The sequence below is a fragment of the Lipomyces chichibuensis genome (assembly GCF_038497645.1).
Source record: "Lipomyces chichibuensis strain CBS 12929 unplaced genomic scaffold V1513scaffold_47, whole genome shotgun sequence".
NCBI classification, from domain to species: Eukaryota; Fungi; Ascomycota; class Lipomycetes; order Lipomycetales; family Lipomycetaceae; genus Lipomyces; species Lipomyces chichibuensis.
The window spans coordinates 19,554-39,435 of NW_027117499.1; the positions used below are offsets into that span (position 1 = coordinate 19,554).

The 19,882-nt window shown below is 49.4% G+C and overlaps 7 protein-coding genes and 1 non-coding gene across 8 annotated transcripts; 4 read left to right on the forward strand and 4 right to left on the reverse strand.

Moving 5' to 3' along the window:
• Positions 1–52: 52 nt before the first annotated feature.
• V1513DRAFT_240190 (zinc-binding loop region of homing endonuclease-domain-containing protein) lies at positions 53–1,683 on the forward strand. The gene has a single exon (XM_066894443.1). It carries the CDS (start codon positions 385–387, stop codon positions 1,480–1,482), a length of 1,098 nt encoding a protein of 365 aa, XP_066751173.1. The 5' UTR covers positions 53–384; the 3' UTR covers positions 1,483–1,683.
• Positions 1,535–4,774, reverse strand: V1513DRAFT_240211 (glycosyl hydrolases family 31-domain-containing protein). Its single transcript, XM_066894444.1, has 3 exons — positions 4,365–4,774; positions 2,136–4,307; positions 1,535–2,084 (listed from the first exon to the last, which is right to left on the reverse strand). The coding sequence occupies exons 1-3, from the start codon at positions 4,547–4,549 to the stop codon at positions 1,886–1,888; spliced, it is 2,556 nt and encodes an 851-aa protein (XP_066751174.1). The 5' UTR covers positions 4,550–4,774; the 3' UTR covers positions 1,535–1,885.
• A 1,910-nt stretch (positions 4,775–6,684) lies between these two features.
• On the forward strand, positions 6,685–10,482 carry V1513DRAFT_452350 (Nup93/Nic96-domain-containing protein). Its single transcript, XM_066899112.1, has 4 exons — positions 6,685–8,159; positions 8,209–9,741; positions 9,860–9,936; positions 10,139–10,482. Exons 1-4 carry the CDS (start codon positions 6,948–6,950, stop codon positions 10,176–10,178), a joined length of 2,862 nt encoding a protein of 953 aa, XP_066751175.1. The 5' UTR covers positions 6,685–6,947; the 3' UTR covers positions 10,179–10,482.
• Positions 10,483–11,995: 1,513 nt separating this feature from the next.
• Positions 11,996–13,721, forward strand: V1513DRAFT_384844 (protein-tyrosine phosphatase-like protein; the record flags this gene model as incomplete). The annotated part of the gene is made up of 2 exons (XM_066895188.1): positions 11,996–12,317; positions 12,370–13,721. The coding sequence occupies 2 exons, from the start codon at positions 11,996–11,998 to the stop codon at positions 13,719–13,721; spliced, it is 1,674 nt and encodes a 557-aa protein (XP_066751176.1).
• A 379-nt stretch (positions 13,722–14,100) lies between these two features.
• On the reverse strand, positions 14,101–15,642 carry V1513DRAFT_460608 (Ribokinase-like protein; the record flags this gene model as incomplete). Its single annotated transcript, XM_066899848.1, has 2 exons — positions 14,101–15,435; positions 15,586–15,642. The coding sequence occupies 2 exons, from the start codon at positions 15,640–15,642 to the stop codon at positions 14,101–14,103; spliced, it is 1,392 nt and encodes a 463-aa protein (XP_066751177.1).
• On the reverse strand, positions 15,586–17,133 carry V1513DRAFT_452359 (indigoidine synthase a family protein). The gene has a single exon (XM_066899113.1). It carries the CDS (start codon positions 16,650–16,652, stop codon positions 15,894–15,896), a length of 759 nt encoding a protein of 252 aa, XP_066751178.1. The 5' UTR covers positions 16,653–17,133; the 3' UTR covers positions 15,586–15,893.
• Positions 17,134–17,188: 55 nt separating this feature from the next.
• On the forward strand, positions 17,189–17,260 carry V1513DRAFT_t87. The gene has a single exon. It is a non-coding gene; the product is annotated as a tRNA-Gly (tRNA).
• Positions 17,261–17,344: 84 nt separating this feature from the next.
• V1513DRAFT_240340 (uncharacterized protein) lies at positions 17,345–19,830 on the reverse strand. The gene is made up of 2 exons (XM_066894445.1): positions 19,527–19,830; positions 17,345–19,469 (listed from the first exon to the last, which is right to left on the reverse strand). Exons 1-2 carry the CDS (start codon positions 19,725–19,727, stop codon positions 17,520–17,522), a joined length of 2,151 nt encoding a protein of 716 aa, XP_066751179.1. The 5' UTR covers positions 19,728–19,830; the 3' UTR covers positions 17,345–17,519.
• Between the last annotated feature and the right edge of the window lie 52 nt (positions 19,831–19,882).

Here is a 19,882-nt window from a genome sequence, read left to right on the forward strand (position 1 = left end):
GAGTGCGGCTCGGGGGAGAGGTTTGTCTCCGGGGGCCGGATGTCAAATCCTGTCAAATCCTGTCGACGCCGCATCGGACAGGCATTCTCACGATACCGCGACATCATTGATATATCGACACTGTGGTGTTTGCCGGGTCTCACGCCAGAGCAATGAATGGCACGCCTGACGTGATATCTGGCCTCCCGCTGAGCTTGGAGACACAATTGCCTCTGTGACAGATGCCTGTTCCACGAGTCTCGCCCGCAGTCACCTGCGCTTGCTACTCCTGGCCTATTAAACTGCCACTTCCTCTTGAAGCCTGGTGAGTTTCTCTTGTTAACTCTAATCTTCTGCTCGCTGCCGATATTCTATCGCACTTAGATTATAACTTAGACAGCCAAAATGGATGGACAAAATCTTAACCACATGACGCCGGCGAGGGCAAACAGAATCATTAAGTCCCATCACCATAGGACAACCAGCCTTGGATGTTGGGAGTCCAATGCCAAACCACATTATGGAGGCTATCCCCTTGTCAGCGTCAGTCAGGGCGGGAAGGCTATAAGGACTGGCCTCCACCAGCTCGCTGTGATTGCGGACGGTCGAAATGACGAGTTCAAAAAGACTAAAAACGGATACAGTCATGATATATCCCACCTCTGTCACAACCGCAGATGCTTTAATGCAGAACACTTGGTTGTGGAATCGAGAGAAAACAATGCAAGACGCAAGTCTTGCGGCGGCCACAGGATCTTAGTAGGCGATGGCTTCTCTTATCATCCCTGTGCGCACGGTCGTGTGGAAAGCATGCGCAAATGCATCCTACCTGTGTTGCACCTGGAGGAGACATCGCCGAACTGTGAGGGACAAGAATCGACAGCATACACTCCCGCAGCAGATCTCGACAATATTGCGACAGAGGGCAATAGTGTTTGTACTGATAGACTTGACTGTATTACGCAAATGGAGGCCAAGGTGAAAGTTGAGGGATATCGCGTTGCAACCACTGAGCTTGGATGCTGGTTGTCGAAGTTCAAACCAGACTCTGTCTCTGGCCAATGTAAGGCCACTGTCAAGAAGGTCAGTCGCTCGCTGCAGCAGCTGGCAATAATAGCCTACAACCGACGAGACGAACTCCAAAAGGCTCTGGAAAGTGGAAGCCCAAGAGGAACCTATCATTGTGTATCAAATCTGTGCCATGATAGTGCGTGTTTTAATCCCGAGCATTTGATTGTCGAGTCCAAGTCGGACAACAGGAAACGTAAGAGTTGCAAGGGGAAGACGATCATTGTGTACAAGGGATTCACGGCCCACCCGTGTGAACACGGTAGCGTGGATGGATTGCATAAGTGCATCCTACCTGCGGAAAATCGACAAGATCCACTGCCCAACAGTGAGAAGAACGCGTCAACCGATACAACGACGGCACCTAATCCAGATGACGCAGCGACAAATGACGACGGTGCTGATGCTGGTACCTTGACTGTATTACGCCTATGATGGCGAAGGAGCTCCTTGACAAATATCGCACTCTCACCACGGAGCTTGGCTGCTGGGAATCGAACGTGAAACCAAATAAGGGCTACGCTAGGATCCATATAAAGAAACTACCAGGCAAGCCTTACCTTCACCAGCTGGCGCTTGTTGCCGACGGTCGAGCTGCCGATCTGAAAAAGGCTATTGGTAGTTTTAGCTATGACGCCTCGCACCTCTGCCATAATGGCATGTGCTTCAATCCGGATCACTTGGTTGTGGAGTCACGTCACCTAAATTTGAGACGCAAAACTTGTGCTGGACATAATGTGGTAATTTACCGGGGCATCACATACCACCCTTGCAAACACGATGTAGCCGAGAATATGCGCAAATGCATTTTACCGGAGTTACGTTTAGAAGCCGGCGATCACGTGAACGGTTCAGAGCGTGAATGATGGCGGATATATTTCCGGGGAAGGGTTTTTTGTAACTTGCTTTGGCACACTATTTGCTGTAACTGTGCTGAACTATTTGTTGTGAAATATAGAGCTGGACACGATACGATATCGCCGCGTTTTGCCCACATCGCACGCATCGCCGGCCAGAAAATTCCGGCCAAGACGGGACTAAAATTGTTAGGAAGATGGGAAGAAAGCAAGCAAATCGACAACACATACGTAACAAGAATAGCCTCGCCAACCAAGAACTGCGTCTCAACAGACGCCAAAGTTTTGTCATTAGGGAACTCCCAAGAGAGAGCACGCATAGCTGGCATACCAGTCTTGCTTGCTTCGTACATAAGAGTGTAGTAATAAGGCAAGATTGCGTATCGGATGGCCATGACAGTGCGGGTGGCTTCTGTGACGGACTCCCAAACATAGGGCTCCTGGTCGATCGCTCCGAGGTAGTTGTGATTACGATAGAAGGGAAAGAAGGCACCTAGCTGCATCCATCTGTTGCAGAGCTCCATATCAGTGTTGCCGTTGAAACCGCAGACATCGACACCGAACATTGGAATACCAAATAGACCAAACGAGAGAGCCTGAGGAATTGAGAAATACATATACGCCCAGTCGGCGCTGTTATCACCGCCCCAGTGGCCAGTCCACTTACCGGATCCGGGGAACGTCGATCGTGAAATGATAAATGGACGCTTGTCAGGAAAGACCTCAAGGAGAGCGTGGTAAGTGGCATTCGTGATGCCGTATCCCCACAAGCTGTGGACTTCGTACTCGACCGTGCCATCAGCGTGTGTAGCATTAGGGGAAACAGCGTGGACCGCAAGATCATGGTTTCCCTGCTGGTGGTTGATGGCATAAGGCGGATAGTTAATGTTACCCTTGCCAGGAGCCTTGGTGTTCATCGGATCGGTGGACACAGTAGTAGAGGTGGAGGTCGTGCTCGCCGTCGAGGATGGGGTGGGAGTGTGGGTGTAAGTATACCAGATGGAGTTGTAGTACGGAATATCGGTCGAGTTGGTGATGTTGAAGCCAAGGGGGAATGTAATAGCCGGTGCGCCGACGTCGAACGGAGGATGAACCGGATTCTGGGTGTAGTTCTTGGAACCGCAAGAACCAACGCAGAATGACGATACTTCGTTCATATCGAGCCAGATGCCATCAAAAGGGACCTTCTTGTGCCAATCGACCATAGCTTTGGTCCACCAGTCCTGAGTGCCAGACGCCAACCAATCGGGATAGACAGTATAACCGGGCCACACGGCACCAATGTAGAGCGATCCATCAGGATTCTTCAAGAAGGCCTCCGCCGCTACACCATCGTCGAAGACTGGATAGATATCAGATTTGTTCAATGGCGAGGGATGATAAATAGCCGCGTCAACGATGGGGATGTAATGCTGGTGGTTGGCATGAAGAGTCTCGATGACATCCTGGAACTTCTCAAGCGGGTAGCGGTGAGGATCGGTGGTGAAGTCCTTGTACGAGTCCATGTAGTCGATGTCAGTCCAGATAGTCTCAAGAGGAATGTCGAACTTGCGGAAATTCTCAATGACCTCGCTTAACCGATCGCTTGTCTGATATCCCCATCTGCACTGGTGGAATCCGAGAGACCAGTACGGAATCAAGTTCGGCAGACCAATAGTCGAAACGTACTGAGTTATTACGTCTTTGACTGTCGGTCCGGTAAAAAAGTAGATGTCAAGTGTGCCACCGAGCAAGCGCCATGTGAGATACTCCTCTCGGACCAAAACCTCCTGCGCATGAGAATTGCGAACGTAGACGCCGTGCGTGGTATTGGTTCCATAGCGCTGATCGACATAGATCGGATGAACACCGTAGATGTTAGCGTCAATGGGGTCACCGGCGTCATTGGCGTAGAGTGTTTTGTTCGCACCAGGCTCCTGCTGGAAACCATGGATAGACTCTCCGAGACCAGTGATGAAATGTCCCTTCGGCAAAGAGGTGTTGAACTGGATGAACTGGTTCTCGTACACGAGCGGGTTTCCTGCTGTTGAGAATAAGATCTCACCAGTCGACTTGCGGACAATGCTGAAACTGAACGGCGAAGCAGTGTACGCGAAGACCAAATCGGAATCGACAAATGGAGTTAATGTCTCGACGCCAGGTTTAGGCACCAAATTATCGGGCAGAATATAGACGTATGTCAGGTCGACGGGCTGGATCTGAATATTGAGACGCTCGGCGGACTGATATTCGACGAAGAGCGAGAGCTCGTCGAAGTCGTAGCCGTAGACATTGCACTCTTTGAGAAGGTTGAGACGGCCGTACAATCCAGTCTCGGTGGTCTTTAAACCAGTCAGACTGTAGCCGGAGCACACCTCGTTGGCATTAGCAGCGCTAGAGTCGAATATATTTGGATATTGGGTCCTGTGGCAAACGTTAGAACAAAATGGGACTCAATGTGCTGCCAAGTAGACCCATTACACTCCTATTGTAGCCCATTGAGCTAGAGATATAACCTCACTGGTAGCAGATGAAGTAGCACTCGCGGTGGAGGAAATGATTGACGTCGAGAAAGTGGACGTAGCCTTGTGGTGAGCGGGTGAAGCCGAGACTGCAGCGGTCAGGAGAGCCGTGAAGGCAGTGGCCGTCTTCTTTGCGAACAGCATACTGATATCTGCAACAAGGCAATCTAGAGAGTGGCGCCGACGGTGAGCGGTATGAGTGGTAACGCAAGCAGTGGCAGACCGGCTTAATATATGGACCAACACGGGGCCGAGCTGAAGTTAGGCAGAAGCTAGCTATCACGACTTAGCCAGCTAGTCAATCAGAATACAGCTAACGCATTTGTTTGGAGCACACGGCCAGACCTCGAAGTACCAAGTACTAAGTATCAAGGACTCGATCGACAACTCGAAGACAGTAGCAGTCTAACAATGCAACATTGCATGTTTGGAATAGCGTCATCGACTTAAAGAGCTGCGGGTTCGTCATGCCGGAAGAGTCTGTAGAGCTAGGGGTTGGCTATGTTACTGTACCAGTTAGCTTGACAAGCAGCAGATCAGTGCCATAACTAGTCAGTTCCATTTAGAATTACCAACAGACTCAGTTGCCAGATACATGAAAGTAGGCAGCAAGTACGGGTACACAATCAAGTTAAAGTACTCTACCAGACGTCGGATCGGCCGGGTCAAGCAAAGCTGTAAGAAGCGAAAGTGTGGGTTCCGCGATAACTGTTGCGATCGTGTGCAGACAGCACTTCTGCACGGCACGGCTTCGTGGTGGGGTTGGTTGCGGAGACTGGTTGTCTCAATGCCTGTGAACCTTGAATTGGCCAATTGCTGCGATTCGGCCCTGAAGCCTGAAGGGCTAATAATGGACGGATTTTAGTTATTCCAGACACTATTTTGAAAATTTAATTTTAGTTCGCGCCTCTATACTAGCGAATTTATCCGAGCAATGCAGTGAACGACCTCACACAAAGCAGCCGCTTATGAGCCAATGGCACTTGTGTTTTTTAGTTTGCCTCAGGAATTATCATGCTGCAACCCAAAGTTGTGGTTGACCAGGCGAAGTAGAATTCGATGGGGTTGAGGAGATCTCTCGATATATCCAGGAGCGGTTCCCGCGATGCCGGCCCCCGCCTACAGGCTAAAAACTCGTATCAACCTTATTTACCCCACTTTGGCACTGTCGTCATTCCTGATCTTGGTCTAGCAGTAAACCTCTGCCATAAGATCCTGAGCATAGCGCAGGCCAGTTGGGCATTTTGCTGGAAACCGAAACCAGTAATCAAGCACGTTTTGGGAGTGTCGTGTAATTGTCGGCCCGGCCGGAGTCGAAGTGCGCAGATGCGGTCATAAGGGGTAAGCCTTCCAAAGCAGAGCTAGTCAAGTCAATCGGCCAACGCGGATAATAATACTAAGCTCTTCTTCAACCGGCGATACGTCGTTAAAAATGTTATTCCCTCTCTAGCAGTATTATAGATTCCCATATAGCTTGCGTCGACAGCCACGACTTAATTCAAACCAATGTACCACGTCTGCGGACTCTGCAGCTCAGGGTCAACATGCTAGTGAGTCATTGCATCTCATCCACTGTTTCAACGGTCTCACGATAGTGACAGTGGTGTTAGGTTCAACTACACATTAAATCACAAGAGGTGGGCTGATGAAGAAACTATTTTACCCGCTGTCAACGACTTCACATGCCCCGCACACGAGCAGCCCCGTATCATATATTCCGTAATACAACAAATCACTTTTCCTGGTCCACTTTGCCGCTTCTTTATTTGTTGCTGCGGCTGCAAGTTGACAAACCTCCCGAAGTATAATAGCTAGCTTAGTCTATAATATGCGACAAGATATAATACTACACCAATGCCAATATAATTATTTGTTCATGGGTAAAAATAGAGAGGATTATGCAAATGAGCCTCAGATCGGGTTCGACAATCAATCGGCAGTCTTCACCTTTATACCTATCGTAACTATAACAACATAAATTGCGGATAGTAAAGATCTCTAATTTCTTTTCCTGGCTGTCGTAATCCTAGCGCCAGGCTAGATATTTATAGATCCAATCAAATTTAAAGACTTAAAAACATTCACGTAGAGTCCAGAATCAGCGGCAAAAAGAATAGAAAGGAAAAGTATGGGTAGAAATAGTAATTAGTCGAACTAAGAAGAAACAAGAATTTATGGTCAAGACGAAGAAGATTGGCATTTAGCGTATATTGAGGTAAGGTTTTTGGAAGTAACTGGATACGGGTTAGCGAATCTCAGTGTTTACAACGTCAGGAAGACGGTACGAACCCCCCATTTCACGTCGGCAATGAACTCGACCTCCCCACTCAACGCGGTAATCACGAACTTTTCGTAGCAACAAAGTTCCAAAATATTTGAAGAAATCAAGAACACCCGCGCGCCATACTCGATCGTCGCCAATTCTACGATTTTTGTCTACTAATTGATTGTACTATACATCGAATTGGGATCAGATCGACAGCAGAGCTGGCTGCTGTCAACGCGTACGACTTGATCTCATCAATATACAGGCACGGGAAAAATGTCATCCACCGCCGCGCCAGCAGGTCTCATGACATCAAACAACACTACCACGACATCGACAACGCTATTGCCGCCTGCGGCATCACTTCTCGACCAACTTCTCGAAAACACGAAAAGTTTGCCTCGAAATGTAACTGGCCTGGGAGCGATCCAACTCGGTATAGGCGAGATTTCCTCGCAAGCACGTGTTCTCCGTGACAAGGCGGCGCCATCTGCTGATGGCGACACGAAGGCGCACTATTTGTTGGCAGGAAGCGGGATAAATGCCGAAGATATTGCGCAGGATTTAGAGACTGTTACACTGCGCACAACAGTCGGGACAACGATTAGCGCGACCGAGACGGATATTGCGGGATATCTACGGTATAAGAGAGAAGAAAACATCATTGCTTCGATTGAAGATTCGGTCAAACAGACGGCACGCAAATTTGACGCGTATGTGAGTGCAAATATTCGATTGGATTGGAATTACGAAAAATTGCTTGTTTGCGAACATTTTGGCCTGGTGCCGCGCGGGACCGCGAGTAAATTAAGCGCGGAGCTAGGGATTGGCGTGACCGGGACCGGAAGTGGGGCGCAGCAGTTGCCGTTGTCGGGTGCTGAGGCTACGCCTGGACGAACAAGGCTGCCGTCTGCTGCTGCGGCAGCTGCTGGATGGAAGAAGTCGTCCCTTGGCCGGAGTGTGCTGGGCACGGCGTCTGGTGTGTTAGAGTTTCCGGACGTTGGCGGGGTTGACACGGCCATTCAGCAACAGCAAGTGGGACTGCTACTGCAAAGTAGACAACAGCGATACGCGGCCGTCATCACTGCATTGAACAAATGCAGACTTGAGCACAGAAGTATGCCGTTGATTCCTGAGATGGCTGAAGTTTCAAAAAGCTTTGGAACTGATACGCGGACACAACAATTAAGTGATTCTTGGGTAATGCTTGGCTGTGTAATTCCACCAGACACTCCCGAACGCAAATTTGCGAATGATTATTGTGAGAGTGCGGAAGATTCACCGGAAAGCATTCATATGCAAAAGCTTATCATTCGGGGTTCAAGGCATTACCTTGAAATGCAGTTTTTCAATCTTGTGGAAAATGACATTGCGAAGTATCCACAAGAAGCCCAACTTGGTGGTATTCCATCAGTCGAAAATAAGATTTTGGCATATCTGAAGCTCAGATTTTTGAAGAATGGAGCGTGGATGAAGCAGAATTTACAAGTATGGCGAACTTCCTGAATCCCAAAAAATTGTGAGCTAACGATTTTAGATTGTCAATAATGTACCTATATGGGCTCTAATATTCTACCTGTTCCGTTCTGGCCATCTTCAAGAAGCTCTTGACTACACAGTTCAGAATGAAGGTTATTTCCAGAAAATTGAGCGAACGTTCCCAATCTATCTCAAAGCATACGTCAAGTCCGGGGACGAGCGCCGGCTTCCAGGAGATCTGGCCGAGCGCCTTCAGGCTGAATTCAACCATCACATACGCGTCTACGACCCTAAGACTGACGATCCTTACAAATATGCTCTGTACAAGCTCATTGGTCGATGCGAGTTGAATCGAAAGAACATTCCGGAGGTGCTACTTATTGCAGAGGACTGGATGTGGGCACAGTTGATGATGACTCAGGATTCGCCGTCGGCGACTACAGACGTGTTTGGCGTTACTCCGGCTGAGAGATACACATTATCCGACTTGCAAAATATGCTGGTCCAGTTTGGTGCGCGACATTTTAATCCAAGGGGTAACAATCCTGGCGTCTACTTTCAGGTTCTTCTACTCAGTGGTCAATACGAGCGTGCGATACATTACATTTACAAGTACCATCCCGTGGACACGGTGCACTTTGCAATTGGACTAACATACTATGGTCTATTGCGGGTCTCAGCTGACACAGCATCGCTTGACGCGGACCTGTTGACCGTCGACGCTCAAGGACGACCGGAGATCAACTTTGCCAGATTGGTGGGATACTACACTCGAGATTTTAGACGGACGGATCCCGAAATTGCGGTGGACTACCTCTCATTGATTTGCCTGTGCGGTGACCTGAAAATCGGAGAAAAGGGAGCGCAATATTTGCGGCTCTGCCACGAGTCGTTGCGGGAACTTGTTCTTGAGACCCGTGATTTCGCGGTGTTGTTGGGAGACGTCCGCGCGGATGGAACGCGTGTTCCGGGCATTATCGAGCGGAAGATGGAGTTGATCAAAATAAGCGACGAACAGCAGTACTTACGGACGATCACGGAACAGGCTGCTGAGCAAGCTGATCAGGACGGGCGAACGCCAGATGCGGTGTTGCTGTACCATCTGTCCGAGGAGTATGATGTTGTCGTCGCAATAATTAATAAGACATTGGGCGAGTCGTTGGCGATCGCGGACTTAAGTTCGGATGAGGTTGGCGCGGGCGTGAGCATGTCGCTGGCCGCTGCCGAAGATCCGGTGCAGCTGGCTCGGAACATGATGGCTGTTTACTCCAATAACGGCGAGATTCTTCGCAAGGTGACGCCGAAGAATCGGGAAGCATGCGCGATGCTTCTGCATATTGTCGAAGCTCGCCGGGCTTTTGAAAACGGCAGGTGGGAACAGTGTTTGGAGTGCGTTGCGAACGTGAACGTGTTACCCATGGAACTGACCAATGACACGGGAAGTATCCGGCGCCGGGCGCAGCAGTTTGGCGGATTGGACGAGAGTGTGACGAGGAATGTGCCGATGCTACTTGTGATGGCGATGGAATCTTTCGTTCGAATCACCCGTGAAATGGACACCAGCACCTATAGTGATGCAACGAGAAGCAAGGTGAGTGCGATAAATTATTGAAATTGCGTCTCTCTCGACGATCAATACCGGCATGCAATGAAATATGATCAAGTTACATTGCGATCAGATTGGATCGGCTAACTTTGTTTGATAACAGAAAATTGGAGAATTGCGCACGCGAGCGAAGAATTGTATGATATATGCTGGGATGATTCAGTATCGAATGCCGAGAGAGTAAGTACTTTAGAGTTTTATATATTGCGGCAGTGCCGGGTATAGCTGAGCCAGGGGTCGTGAACATTGTTTTCTCATGTCCGACGGTTGTCTTGCATTTTGGTGTCTACGTTCTTCTCGGCTAGTTGATGGAAGGAGTTACTCGATGGACTTGCGGTGTTTCTCCCCATTTAGCGACGTGCGTGGGCTAACTTGAGTTTAGGGTTTATGGTCGACTTACGCGGATGGAAACGGAATTGTGAAAATATTGGTTGACATATATGTCTACTAAATGTATAGTGTTGAAGCCATAACTAGTGCAGGATTGCTAGGAGTAACTGTTTGGTATAGAATAGTTTGTATGGTTGACGGTAGTTAATGTAAGGGCATTGTTTGTGCATGTACAATACTTGCAGGAGAATACTATTCTTTAGAGCGCCTACGGAATTTCCGAATGCGGGAAGAATTTTGTATGCCTCTATTTGCATACTTAGAAGAAGAAGAAGTGCGTACTGCAATTATACTAAATGATGCAGTGTAAATAGAGAAACAAAAGGGATATTTCAGATCGAGAAACTTAACCTGTGGGAAGACGACCGTCATTCTCTTAACTACAGTAGTGGACATTCGCCGAACTTGTGTCGTACACTCTCTATCGCCCGATGAGGTCCACCGAACGAGAATTAGCTAAAAGTGAGTAGTCGTAGGCAGGACAGGACAGCTGCAGTTACTTCGAGAAGGACTTTACTGCAAGGAAGTGATCTACGCTGTCAATGACTCGCTTATGTTAATTAGAGCTATGTGAAGGACGTGTCCGACGCGACTGGGTTGACATGACAAGTTGCGAGAGATCTCGGCGAAATTGGTCCAAGTGCAGATTTGAAGAAGCAGGCCGAGACTGGACCGAGGACCGCCAGACCCAAACAATGGTGGAGCAATAATGGCGGGGGAGATCCCTCGACCAGGAGATGGAAGATTGGGCAAACTTTGAGCCATGACGTGAGCATCGAGCCGCACGGTTGCACAAATTTGCAAAGGCACGCCGCAAACATACATGCACAATTGCGTCATCGCAGCATGCCCTGTGGTGGTGTGCCCTATCTTCCGGCGTTTATCTTGTCGTGCACCGCCGCACTGCGTCATTCACAGCCACAGTTCTATCGCCACCGGCACGGAAACACTACGACACGCCGCATTTCAGGCTTATCTGCATTTTGATTAACAATCTATGCCACTTCCGTCTCGCTCTATTGGCTTCCAGTCCTATTAGCGAGGTCTCGCGTGCAGGTATGTCGGGATTCCTTATTAATTCCTCGCTCGTCATAACTTGCTCCTTCCTGCTCACTTCTGACAGCTCCCCCACTACTCGCAACTTGTCTTCAACACTCTCAATCCGCTTCCCCGACTCTTCCTCGTCATCATCATCTCTGCTCGCAACTCCCCGCGGGGAAACCTGTTAGTGCTGCCAATGGCGTCCTCCGCTGTTGACCTCCACGCTCAGCCTAGCACACCTCACCAGCACCAACATCAGCACAACCAGCACCAGCTGCAGAACCAGCAGCCGAAGCAGACGTCGAGCGACCGCACTGCTCAGAATCTACTATCCACCAGTCTCGCGATTCACCATTCATTTTCGGGAAACCGAGGCAGTCTGCCTGCACCTTCGTCTGGGTTGTCTGGACCTGGGGTCTCCGTAACGCCGATGCCGCGGACTCCCGCGCCAATAGCCGAACCAGGGTCAACATCGTCCTTCTTCGATTTGCGTCCTCCTCTAACTCCTCCCTGCTCCATTCCGTCTCAGTCTGACAACGAGACTGAAGACTCGTCGTCATGTGAGTCTCCAAAGTTTGGCCATCTCGCGCCGACCTCATCGTTCTCGTCGACATCTTCGAACTCGTCCGAATATTCTTCAGTCCCATCATGTTCAACTTCCGGCGCTGTTGCAAGTGGCCTGAGCTTCACATCCTCACCAATGTCCTCATCAATGCCGTCACTTCCGATGGGCTGCTCTTCGCCAAAAAATAGTGCTGCTACTGCCGATATTGACGCTATCTCACCTATGTGCGCTGCCGACTTAGGCATGAACATCGCATCCGCACCGTCGAAGATCCTCATTCTCGACGTACGACCGTACGCCCAATACGCCAACGAGCGCATCCGCGGCGCCGTAAATCTTTGTCTCCCGTCAACCTTACTGAAGCGGCCAGCTTTCACTGTCTCGAAGATCCTCGAGTCTCTCGCAACCGAACACAGAAATCGATTAAGCAGTTGGAAGTCTGCAAAGTCGATTATTGTGTATGACGGCTCGTCTACTGCTCTAACTGTTTCGTCTCCTGTGTTCCAGACTGCTCGAAAGTTTTTGAACGACAGCGGGTTTGCCGGTCGGTTATATTTCTTGAAGGGTGAGTTTTGCTATCGATTTCTAAATCTGGCCGTATGCTGACCATGGTAAAGGTGGCATTTGCGAGTTTACTCTGAAGTTACGTGATTTCGTAGAATTCGGTAGTACAACGTCGAGCCCATCGGTGAGCACGATTCCTGCCGCGGCCACGTCGTCTAAGAAGTGCGACTCGTTATGTCTTCCCATCCTGTCCGGCCTCCATCTTCCAATCTTCTCGAAAAAGCAGCCTCTAGTCAATCCGTTCTTTTCCAACATTCGCCAGAACATGGACCTTGTCGGAGGCGTGGGTGAGCCTTTACCCATCCGCATTCCAGACAACTGTACGCCACTGAAGCTTCGCCTATTGCCCTTGTGGCTTCAAGATGTTTGCTCATCTGATGGTCCGAAGCGAATTGCAGATAAGTTTTTAGAGATCGAGAAAGCGGAGAAAGGAAGGCTGGAGTCCGCATTTGGTGGCTGCAGCATCGCGAATGCATGTCATCTGAAGAACGCGTTTTCGAAGCGCGAGCCTGAAAAGCAAGAGCAAAAGTTCTCGATCAGCGCGGCGTTGGAACGTGGCACGAAGAATCGATATAACAATATCTTTCCGTATGATCACACTCGTGTCAAACTTTCGTGCTCTCCTGGATCGTGCGACTACATTAACGCGAGTTTTATTCGCGCGCATGGGAGTACGAAACAATATATTGCTACGCAAGGACCGCTGCCCGAGACATTCAAGGATTTTTGGTCGGTTGTCTGGGATCAGAATGTTCGCGTGATTGTCATGTTGACGCCAATGAAGGAAGGCGGCCAAGTCAAATGTCATTCTTACTGGCAGGATGCCAGATACGGTCAACTTACCCTCAGTTCTCTGTCCGAGCAGGAAGTGGTCTTATCATCAAAGACAAACACCAAGGTTCGCATTCGCAAGTTCTCGCTTTCCCTTGCCTCGCCGCCGTGTTCGCAGATTCGCGAGATAACCCACATTCAGTATGTTTCTTGGCCTGATCTAGGCACGCCTGCGGATCCCATCGATATTGTGGCCCTCAGCAAGCTTGCCAGTCAGTTTAACTCTGCTGACTGTAGCGAGGCGGATGCAGTTACTCCCCCGATGGTGGTTCACTGCAGTGCGGGCTGTGGACGTACTGGTACATTCTGCACTGTCGATTCGGTGATTGACATTCTCAGTCGTAATAAAGAATATGACAGTCCGTCGTCTTGTCAGACCGAGGATTTAGTTGCCGAGGTCGTGCACGACTTGCGTACCCAGAGATTGTCGATGGTGCAGTGTCTCCGTCAATTTGTCATCTGCTACGAGAGCGTGCTCGTCTGGAAGATTGACCAGCTTGAGCAGGAGGACAAGGTTGCCTTGCAATTCGAAGACGGCAATCATGAGAAGAAAGATGTCGAGATGGCGGAGTAAAGCATATGGGCGCACGGACCAAGTTTTGAAATCTCATTGGATTGTTGTCACAAAATTAATATCTAGTGTAACTAGCTGGAAATAATTGGGTGTCGGAGTTAGCTGTCGGTGTGGTGATGTATAACATTGGAAGAGTAGCTGTATAATATGGTTTTGTCGTTCACATTGGAAATAGGTCGTTTGGCTGTCGAAATTTGTTGTCAAGGCATTTGAGCTATGGAGTTACTTGTTTTGTGTATGAAGTCAGGTCTATGCATAGGTATATGAGTATCAGCGATACATAGTTAATAGGATCTCATCATTATCGAAATCGTGAAAGTAAAACATATGCAAAATATAGAACACGTGCAATGTAAGTGTACAGCGAACTCCAAGTTTACTATTGCAATTTCTTTATTTCAGGACTAATGGCGAATCTACTCATGAGAGTCAATACTGCCGCCCTCTGCGCGCGGTCCATGGTCTTGGCAATAGCGTCAACATCGGCCAATATGTTCTTGATTCCCCGCCTATCAGCTGCAACTAATTCCGACAACAAGACACCAGCAAAAGAGTCCCCAGCGCCGGTGACGCTGACAATGTCGCCTGTGACTTTATGCGCGGCATGATGTCGGACGAGGACACAGACCTTCTCTCCCTGACCTGCGATTTTCGTACCGCGCCACATGACGAAGCCAGGGCCAGTGGACAGCTGCCTAGGTCCGACCATACGGCCGCGAACTTCGCTCTCCTTGACAAGTTGCACTGTGATCACACCTAGCTCGCCCATCTTGACAAACAAGTTTGGAATAAAGGGAAGTAAATGCACAGCCATCTGAACCAACCCCTTCTCGACAACTTGCTCCATGATCCCGCTTTCCCTTGCCATCCAAGCGATCGCATTCTGAAAATCGGTAGTAGTCCCCATTGCATCAATGACGTCCCACCAGTCTTGCCGCTCAAACAAGCCCAATTCGCGAGCATGTGAAAACAAACCTTCTAATTCGATAGAGTTTGGAGTCATGACGTCCACTGTCGGTGGATTCGGCCATACATTTGTCACGCCAACGTCGCCTAGTTCTAGGATTACCTGGGCCCTCATCACAGAGGTTGGTTCCAACAGCACCTTCGCTCCCGCCTCCCGTGCACACAAGATCGCTGTGGAAAGCGGCTCGCGATTTAGATTCGCGTCAACGCCTACCCAGTGCGGTGATTTTCCAGCGCGGGCGAACTCGGATTTAATGTGTGCGGGGGATAGTTGCTCGACAAGGCCCATATCTGCGCAAGCGAGGATCAAATCGCCTTTGCAGTCGTGCATGGCGATGTACTGCGCCGTTCTGCCGTCCTCGATGACCAGCACCCCGGATAGGTCCGGGGAAGTTGCCGACGTGAGATTTAATACCGCCGGCAAGTCGCGTGCTTCCGGACCGACAGCTGAGATCATTCGGATTGTCGTGTCGGGCGATGACGCGTATGTTGTTGCTAAGCAGAGGTTGAAGCCCACGCCGCCAGGTGTCCGATAAATCGCGCCTTGGTTCGAAGTGTGGATCCAGCTCGATGGCTTGTCGAGGACGCCATAGGTAAGATCACAGGTTAAGTCGATTGCGATGGCACCCACTACAAGACAATCTGCGGCGTTGCTTGTCTGTGCTAGCTCTAGAGTCCGAGAGACTGATTTAGCAGCTGGTGCGAACGTAGACGTAATTGCAGGCTGTAAATCTGACGACGGTAATATCTATGAGACCAAAACATATGAATAACCAGTGCTATATTATCTTAACATATCAAGTTACTACAAAATTGTCGTATATACAGGAAAATCGACCGTCATCTCTATACTTTTTGTCGCTGCAACTGGTCTATATGCATAAAATCATTATCTCACCTCGTCACTCGTATTGTTCGCAATCTCGCTCAACGCCTTGGCAATGCTGACTCCCATTTTAATGTTATTTTTCACAAAGCCGACGTTTGATTCTAATGACCGGCCGTCGGTTAGCTCGAGAATCCGGTTCAGCAGGAAGGGCGTGATCGATTTGCCCTTGATACCGGCTTCTTGGGCAGATATGACTGCTTTGTTGATTATCGCGTCGATTTCAACGGCCGGGATGTCGAACTCGTGGGGTGCGGGAATGCAAAAAAGCATCCCTGATTGTAATTGAAGAAGTGAATTCGCGTCTAAAATTGTCAGTATCATCGGCAAAAACAGATCATTCGGGAGTTCATACGAATGACAGCAGCAGCTTCTTTAGCAGTCTCGAAGTTAAATGGTGAAGGAATACCCGAATCTCGGGAGTAGAAGGCCGGAAGATTGACACCCTTGGGCCCGTACGTCGACACATGCACACCCTTGGTCTCCAGATACTCAAAGGTCTTCTCCAAATCCAAAATCGCTTTCGCACCTGCGCTGACAACAGCAACTGGTGTCCGCCCGAGCTCCTCAAGGTCGGCTGAGATATCCATAGTTGTCTCTGCGCCGCGGTGGACGCCGCCGAGGCCACCGGTCGCGAAGACGCGGATGCCGGCTAAGTGCGCCAGAATCATTGTGCCGGCTATTGTGGTGCCTCCTGTAATGCCGTGCGCGACTGCATATGCCAGATCGCGGCGCGAGATCTTGATGAATGAGCCATTTTTCGGCGGTCGACAGAGATACTCGATTTCCTCATCCGTCACACCGACGGTCGGGCGGCCTTTTACAAGAGCGATGGTCGCTGGGACGGCGCCTTCCGAGCGGATGAGCTTGTTGAGGTCGTGCGCCATCTCGAGGTTATGCGGGTATGGTATGCCATGAGTTAGGATTGTCGACTCGAGCGCGACGACAGGTTTGTTGGCGTGCACTGCTTCGCTGACTTCAGGGTCGATGGTTATATGCGAAGGCAAATTGTGCAGTCGACGAGTGGCCAGCAGACTGCGGAGATGGAGTCGAGCTAATGGCCTAGGTGTAAGTCGCATGGCGTCGTCGGTGCCAGATCTAAATTGCGAGCCGACTAGACAATTCAACAGGCGAAGGACTTGATGCTATATAATGCCAGTGAGAAATTTGCGGATGCAGATGGGAGGGACGTCGGCGATGGGTCGTGCACTTGCACGAGATTAGGCAGATACGAATTGGCCCGCTTCCGGGCTTGCTCCGAATTTAAGGTTGGCGATGTCGGCGACTCGGTGAGTCGTCGAATTCTGCGCATGTTGGTGGCCTGTCAATTATCAGGTGAGCCATCGTGCCTAACGATATGGGACGCGTTATTATGCGAGTTTCATTCCACAATGCTATAATCTGCTTCCAAAGTACGGAGAGCCGACATGTAGCTGACTCCTGATTCCACCTTTGCAACAGATCTGGCCGTCAAGAGTACCGTGTTGATTACGCACTTATTTTTGACCGTAATTGGATAGATAGTCTCATGATTTAAAGAATCGCAGCGGGTGCATTTCATCATATAAGATAGGAATAGTGCTAACCGGCTTCGCATTATTACTTTCGCATTATTGGACGGTTAGTGTAGTGGTTATCATATTTGCCTTCCAAGCAAATGACAGGGGTTCGATTCTCCTACCGTTCAGCGAAGTTTCTAAGTTTCTTACTTTTTGCATTTCTTTCGCTTGATTTGTTCAGTTGATAACTCGTTGCATTATTGCCAGGGACATCCGCAAAGCAATGGTTAGGGTTGTCATTACTCAAGGCGTCAGATATATAAGAAAGCAAACTATTCTTTATACTATTCCCATCCATAAAGTTTATATGCCCTGATAATGCACGTAATCTAATCCAACATTAAAGTTCTTTAAGACTCCACACATATGTTCGCTTGAATGCGCACACTATATCCACCCTTCCAATGCGAGCATGGCATTGTCCATTCGCCGTCGTCCCTCTTCTCGCTTTTTTTCGTCGAACGACACTTCGACGCTAAGCTTTCCCAGAGTCTCGATGAATTTCTCTAGCATTCGCTTGTGTTCCATACCCAATTTAATAATATCATCAAATTCTGATCCCGGAGGTTGATCCCAAGAGAAATTGAGCATCTTGTCATCGGAGAACAATGATGGAAAGAACTGATGGTTTGTCGGCTTATCATACACCGGAGTCGACACGACTCGCTCTCTGTAAGGTCGCGAACTCTTCCCTTTGCTGCCTTTCTTGCAGGAATATGGTGGGTGCCTAATATCCGATGCTGAATTAGACTTGCGGTGACGTGTATGTCTCGGTGGCTCCGGCTGGGCACGGCGTTGCTCCTGTCTCGGACGAGAAGATGAGCTGTTGCTGCTACTGTGCGCTGCATCCGCAACTGGACGAACAGGATTTTTCTTCGGAAGTTCAGGCGGGACATCGGGGTACTCGTTAGCGCTAAAGTAGGAAACGGCACTTCCTTTACCCGATGAGCCTTGTATTGATTGAGGAGCAGTTGGCTCTGGCTGAACAGGCTTACGCGCAATGATTGGCTCAGACGCGCTTACCCAAGGTGATCCATGTGAACTATACGACGACATGTCCACACTACTTGCACCGCTGAACTCTCTCGGTCCACGAGGCCTACTCAGCGGACGTTGAGAAAAACTAGAACCTCGTCGATGCTTTTCGACGTCCAAGCCAGGAATGTCTTCTTCAGTCAAAGAAACTTGTTTCATTTCGGCTTGCTGGCCCTGACTGGAAGATTCCATTGTAATGCCTAATTCTGGATACTGCTGTTTAGTAATATTTTGCTCCTTGTATTGCGCCGAACCAGTGGCTAATTCAACTTCCGACATCGGCTCCCGCTGACTGGAGTTCTTTTCTTCAATATCTCGAGCGATTTGCTGAGCCTGTAACGGTGCAATATAGACTGATGAGGGCTGTTGTCTTCCATACGCCAGAACCACCGACTGTGCTCGGCTAGGCCGAAAGGACGATCTGTCGGTAACAATGCTACCGAGAGAAAATCGGCTCGTTCGCAGATAATTTTCAAGCGACGGTGAAGACATTGCTGACGCATCTTGCTCAGATTTTCCAGGCCCATCACGAGACGACACTGATATCGTACGCACATTAGTCTCATGAGTAGCTTCCTTCAGCCCCTCTTTGATCTCCGTAACGTGCCCTCTAAATTCTCGAACTTCCTTCAACAAATTGACCATATCGTCCGTCACAGAGGCATTCCGTCCTTCCTCGCCCCAGATCGGGTAAGTGTGCGTGGCAGTTGCAACTGGGGACTCCGTACGCTCTTCTGCACCCGATATAGTCGACAATGCCTTGGACCTCGATATTGGCGGGGACTGCGTCATGGAAGTGATGCTCACCGGCTCTGACGTCGACCTTCTCATTGACTGAGACTGAGACTGTTGTTGTGACGCTTCATTGCCGCCGATTGGGCGCAACACAGAACTGCTGGATGACGCCATGCCGAATTCGAGAGGATTCTCCATCATGAGCTGATGTTCTATTTGACGCAAAAGATCTACATGACTGTATTGAGGTTCAGTATCCCAACTACCGTCGCTTCTTTCTTTCAGTTGAGAGCTACGCGATGAAGGATGCGCTTGCCGTGATCGCGACGATTCCCCAATTTCTTCATTTAGTCCTTTTCCCTCTATCTGAATCTGAGCAGCGTTGGGTTCCTGGCGTTGCTGCTGCGTGTCTTCGATTGCCCGGATTGTAGTCGCGCTGCCCTTTGCTTGGCTGTGGCTAGACGTGGCCTGCAGCGCTACCGGTCCAGAGATCGACACATTCCTCAGTGTACCCTGGCTTTTCGTTATAGAAGCTGATCGGGCGAGCGATAATCTGGCATCGACTTCCTATTGCGCAATTACTCCTCATACCTTGCCGTACTGCCACACAACAATGAAGCTCACCTTCAGCCGCTTCTTGGCCTTCGCGAGCATGCGCTCGGTATAACGTCTATTCAGACCAGTAGCCTGCGCGTCTTTCTGCATGTCCATAGTACCTATATTATGGCCATGATTCGTTGATGGTGGTGAAGCTGGAGCAGAGAAATGTACGTCAAGTGAGGCTGCACGCGAGAATTGTGCTGTGGCGCCGCCAAACAAGCACATTGGGAGTCAAAGAACGTCAGATCCATTCAAAACGGCAATAGGAAAATAAAAAATCAAACTTTAATTTAACTCTAAATATCTTACACCGCAATCGTTACCAGAGATGCCCCCCAAACTTTCATATAAAAAAATACAAGTTAGGGCAATAAGTCTGA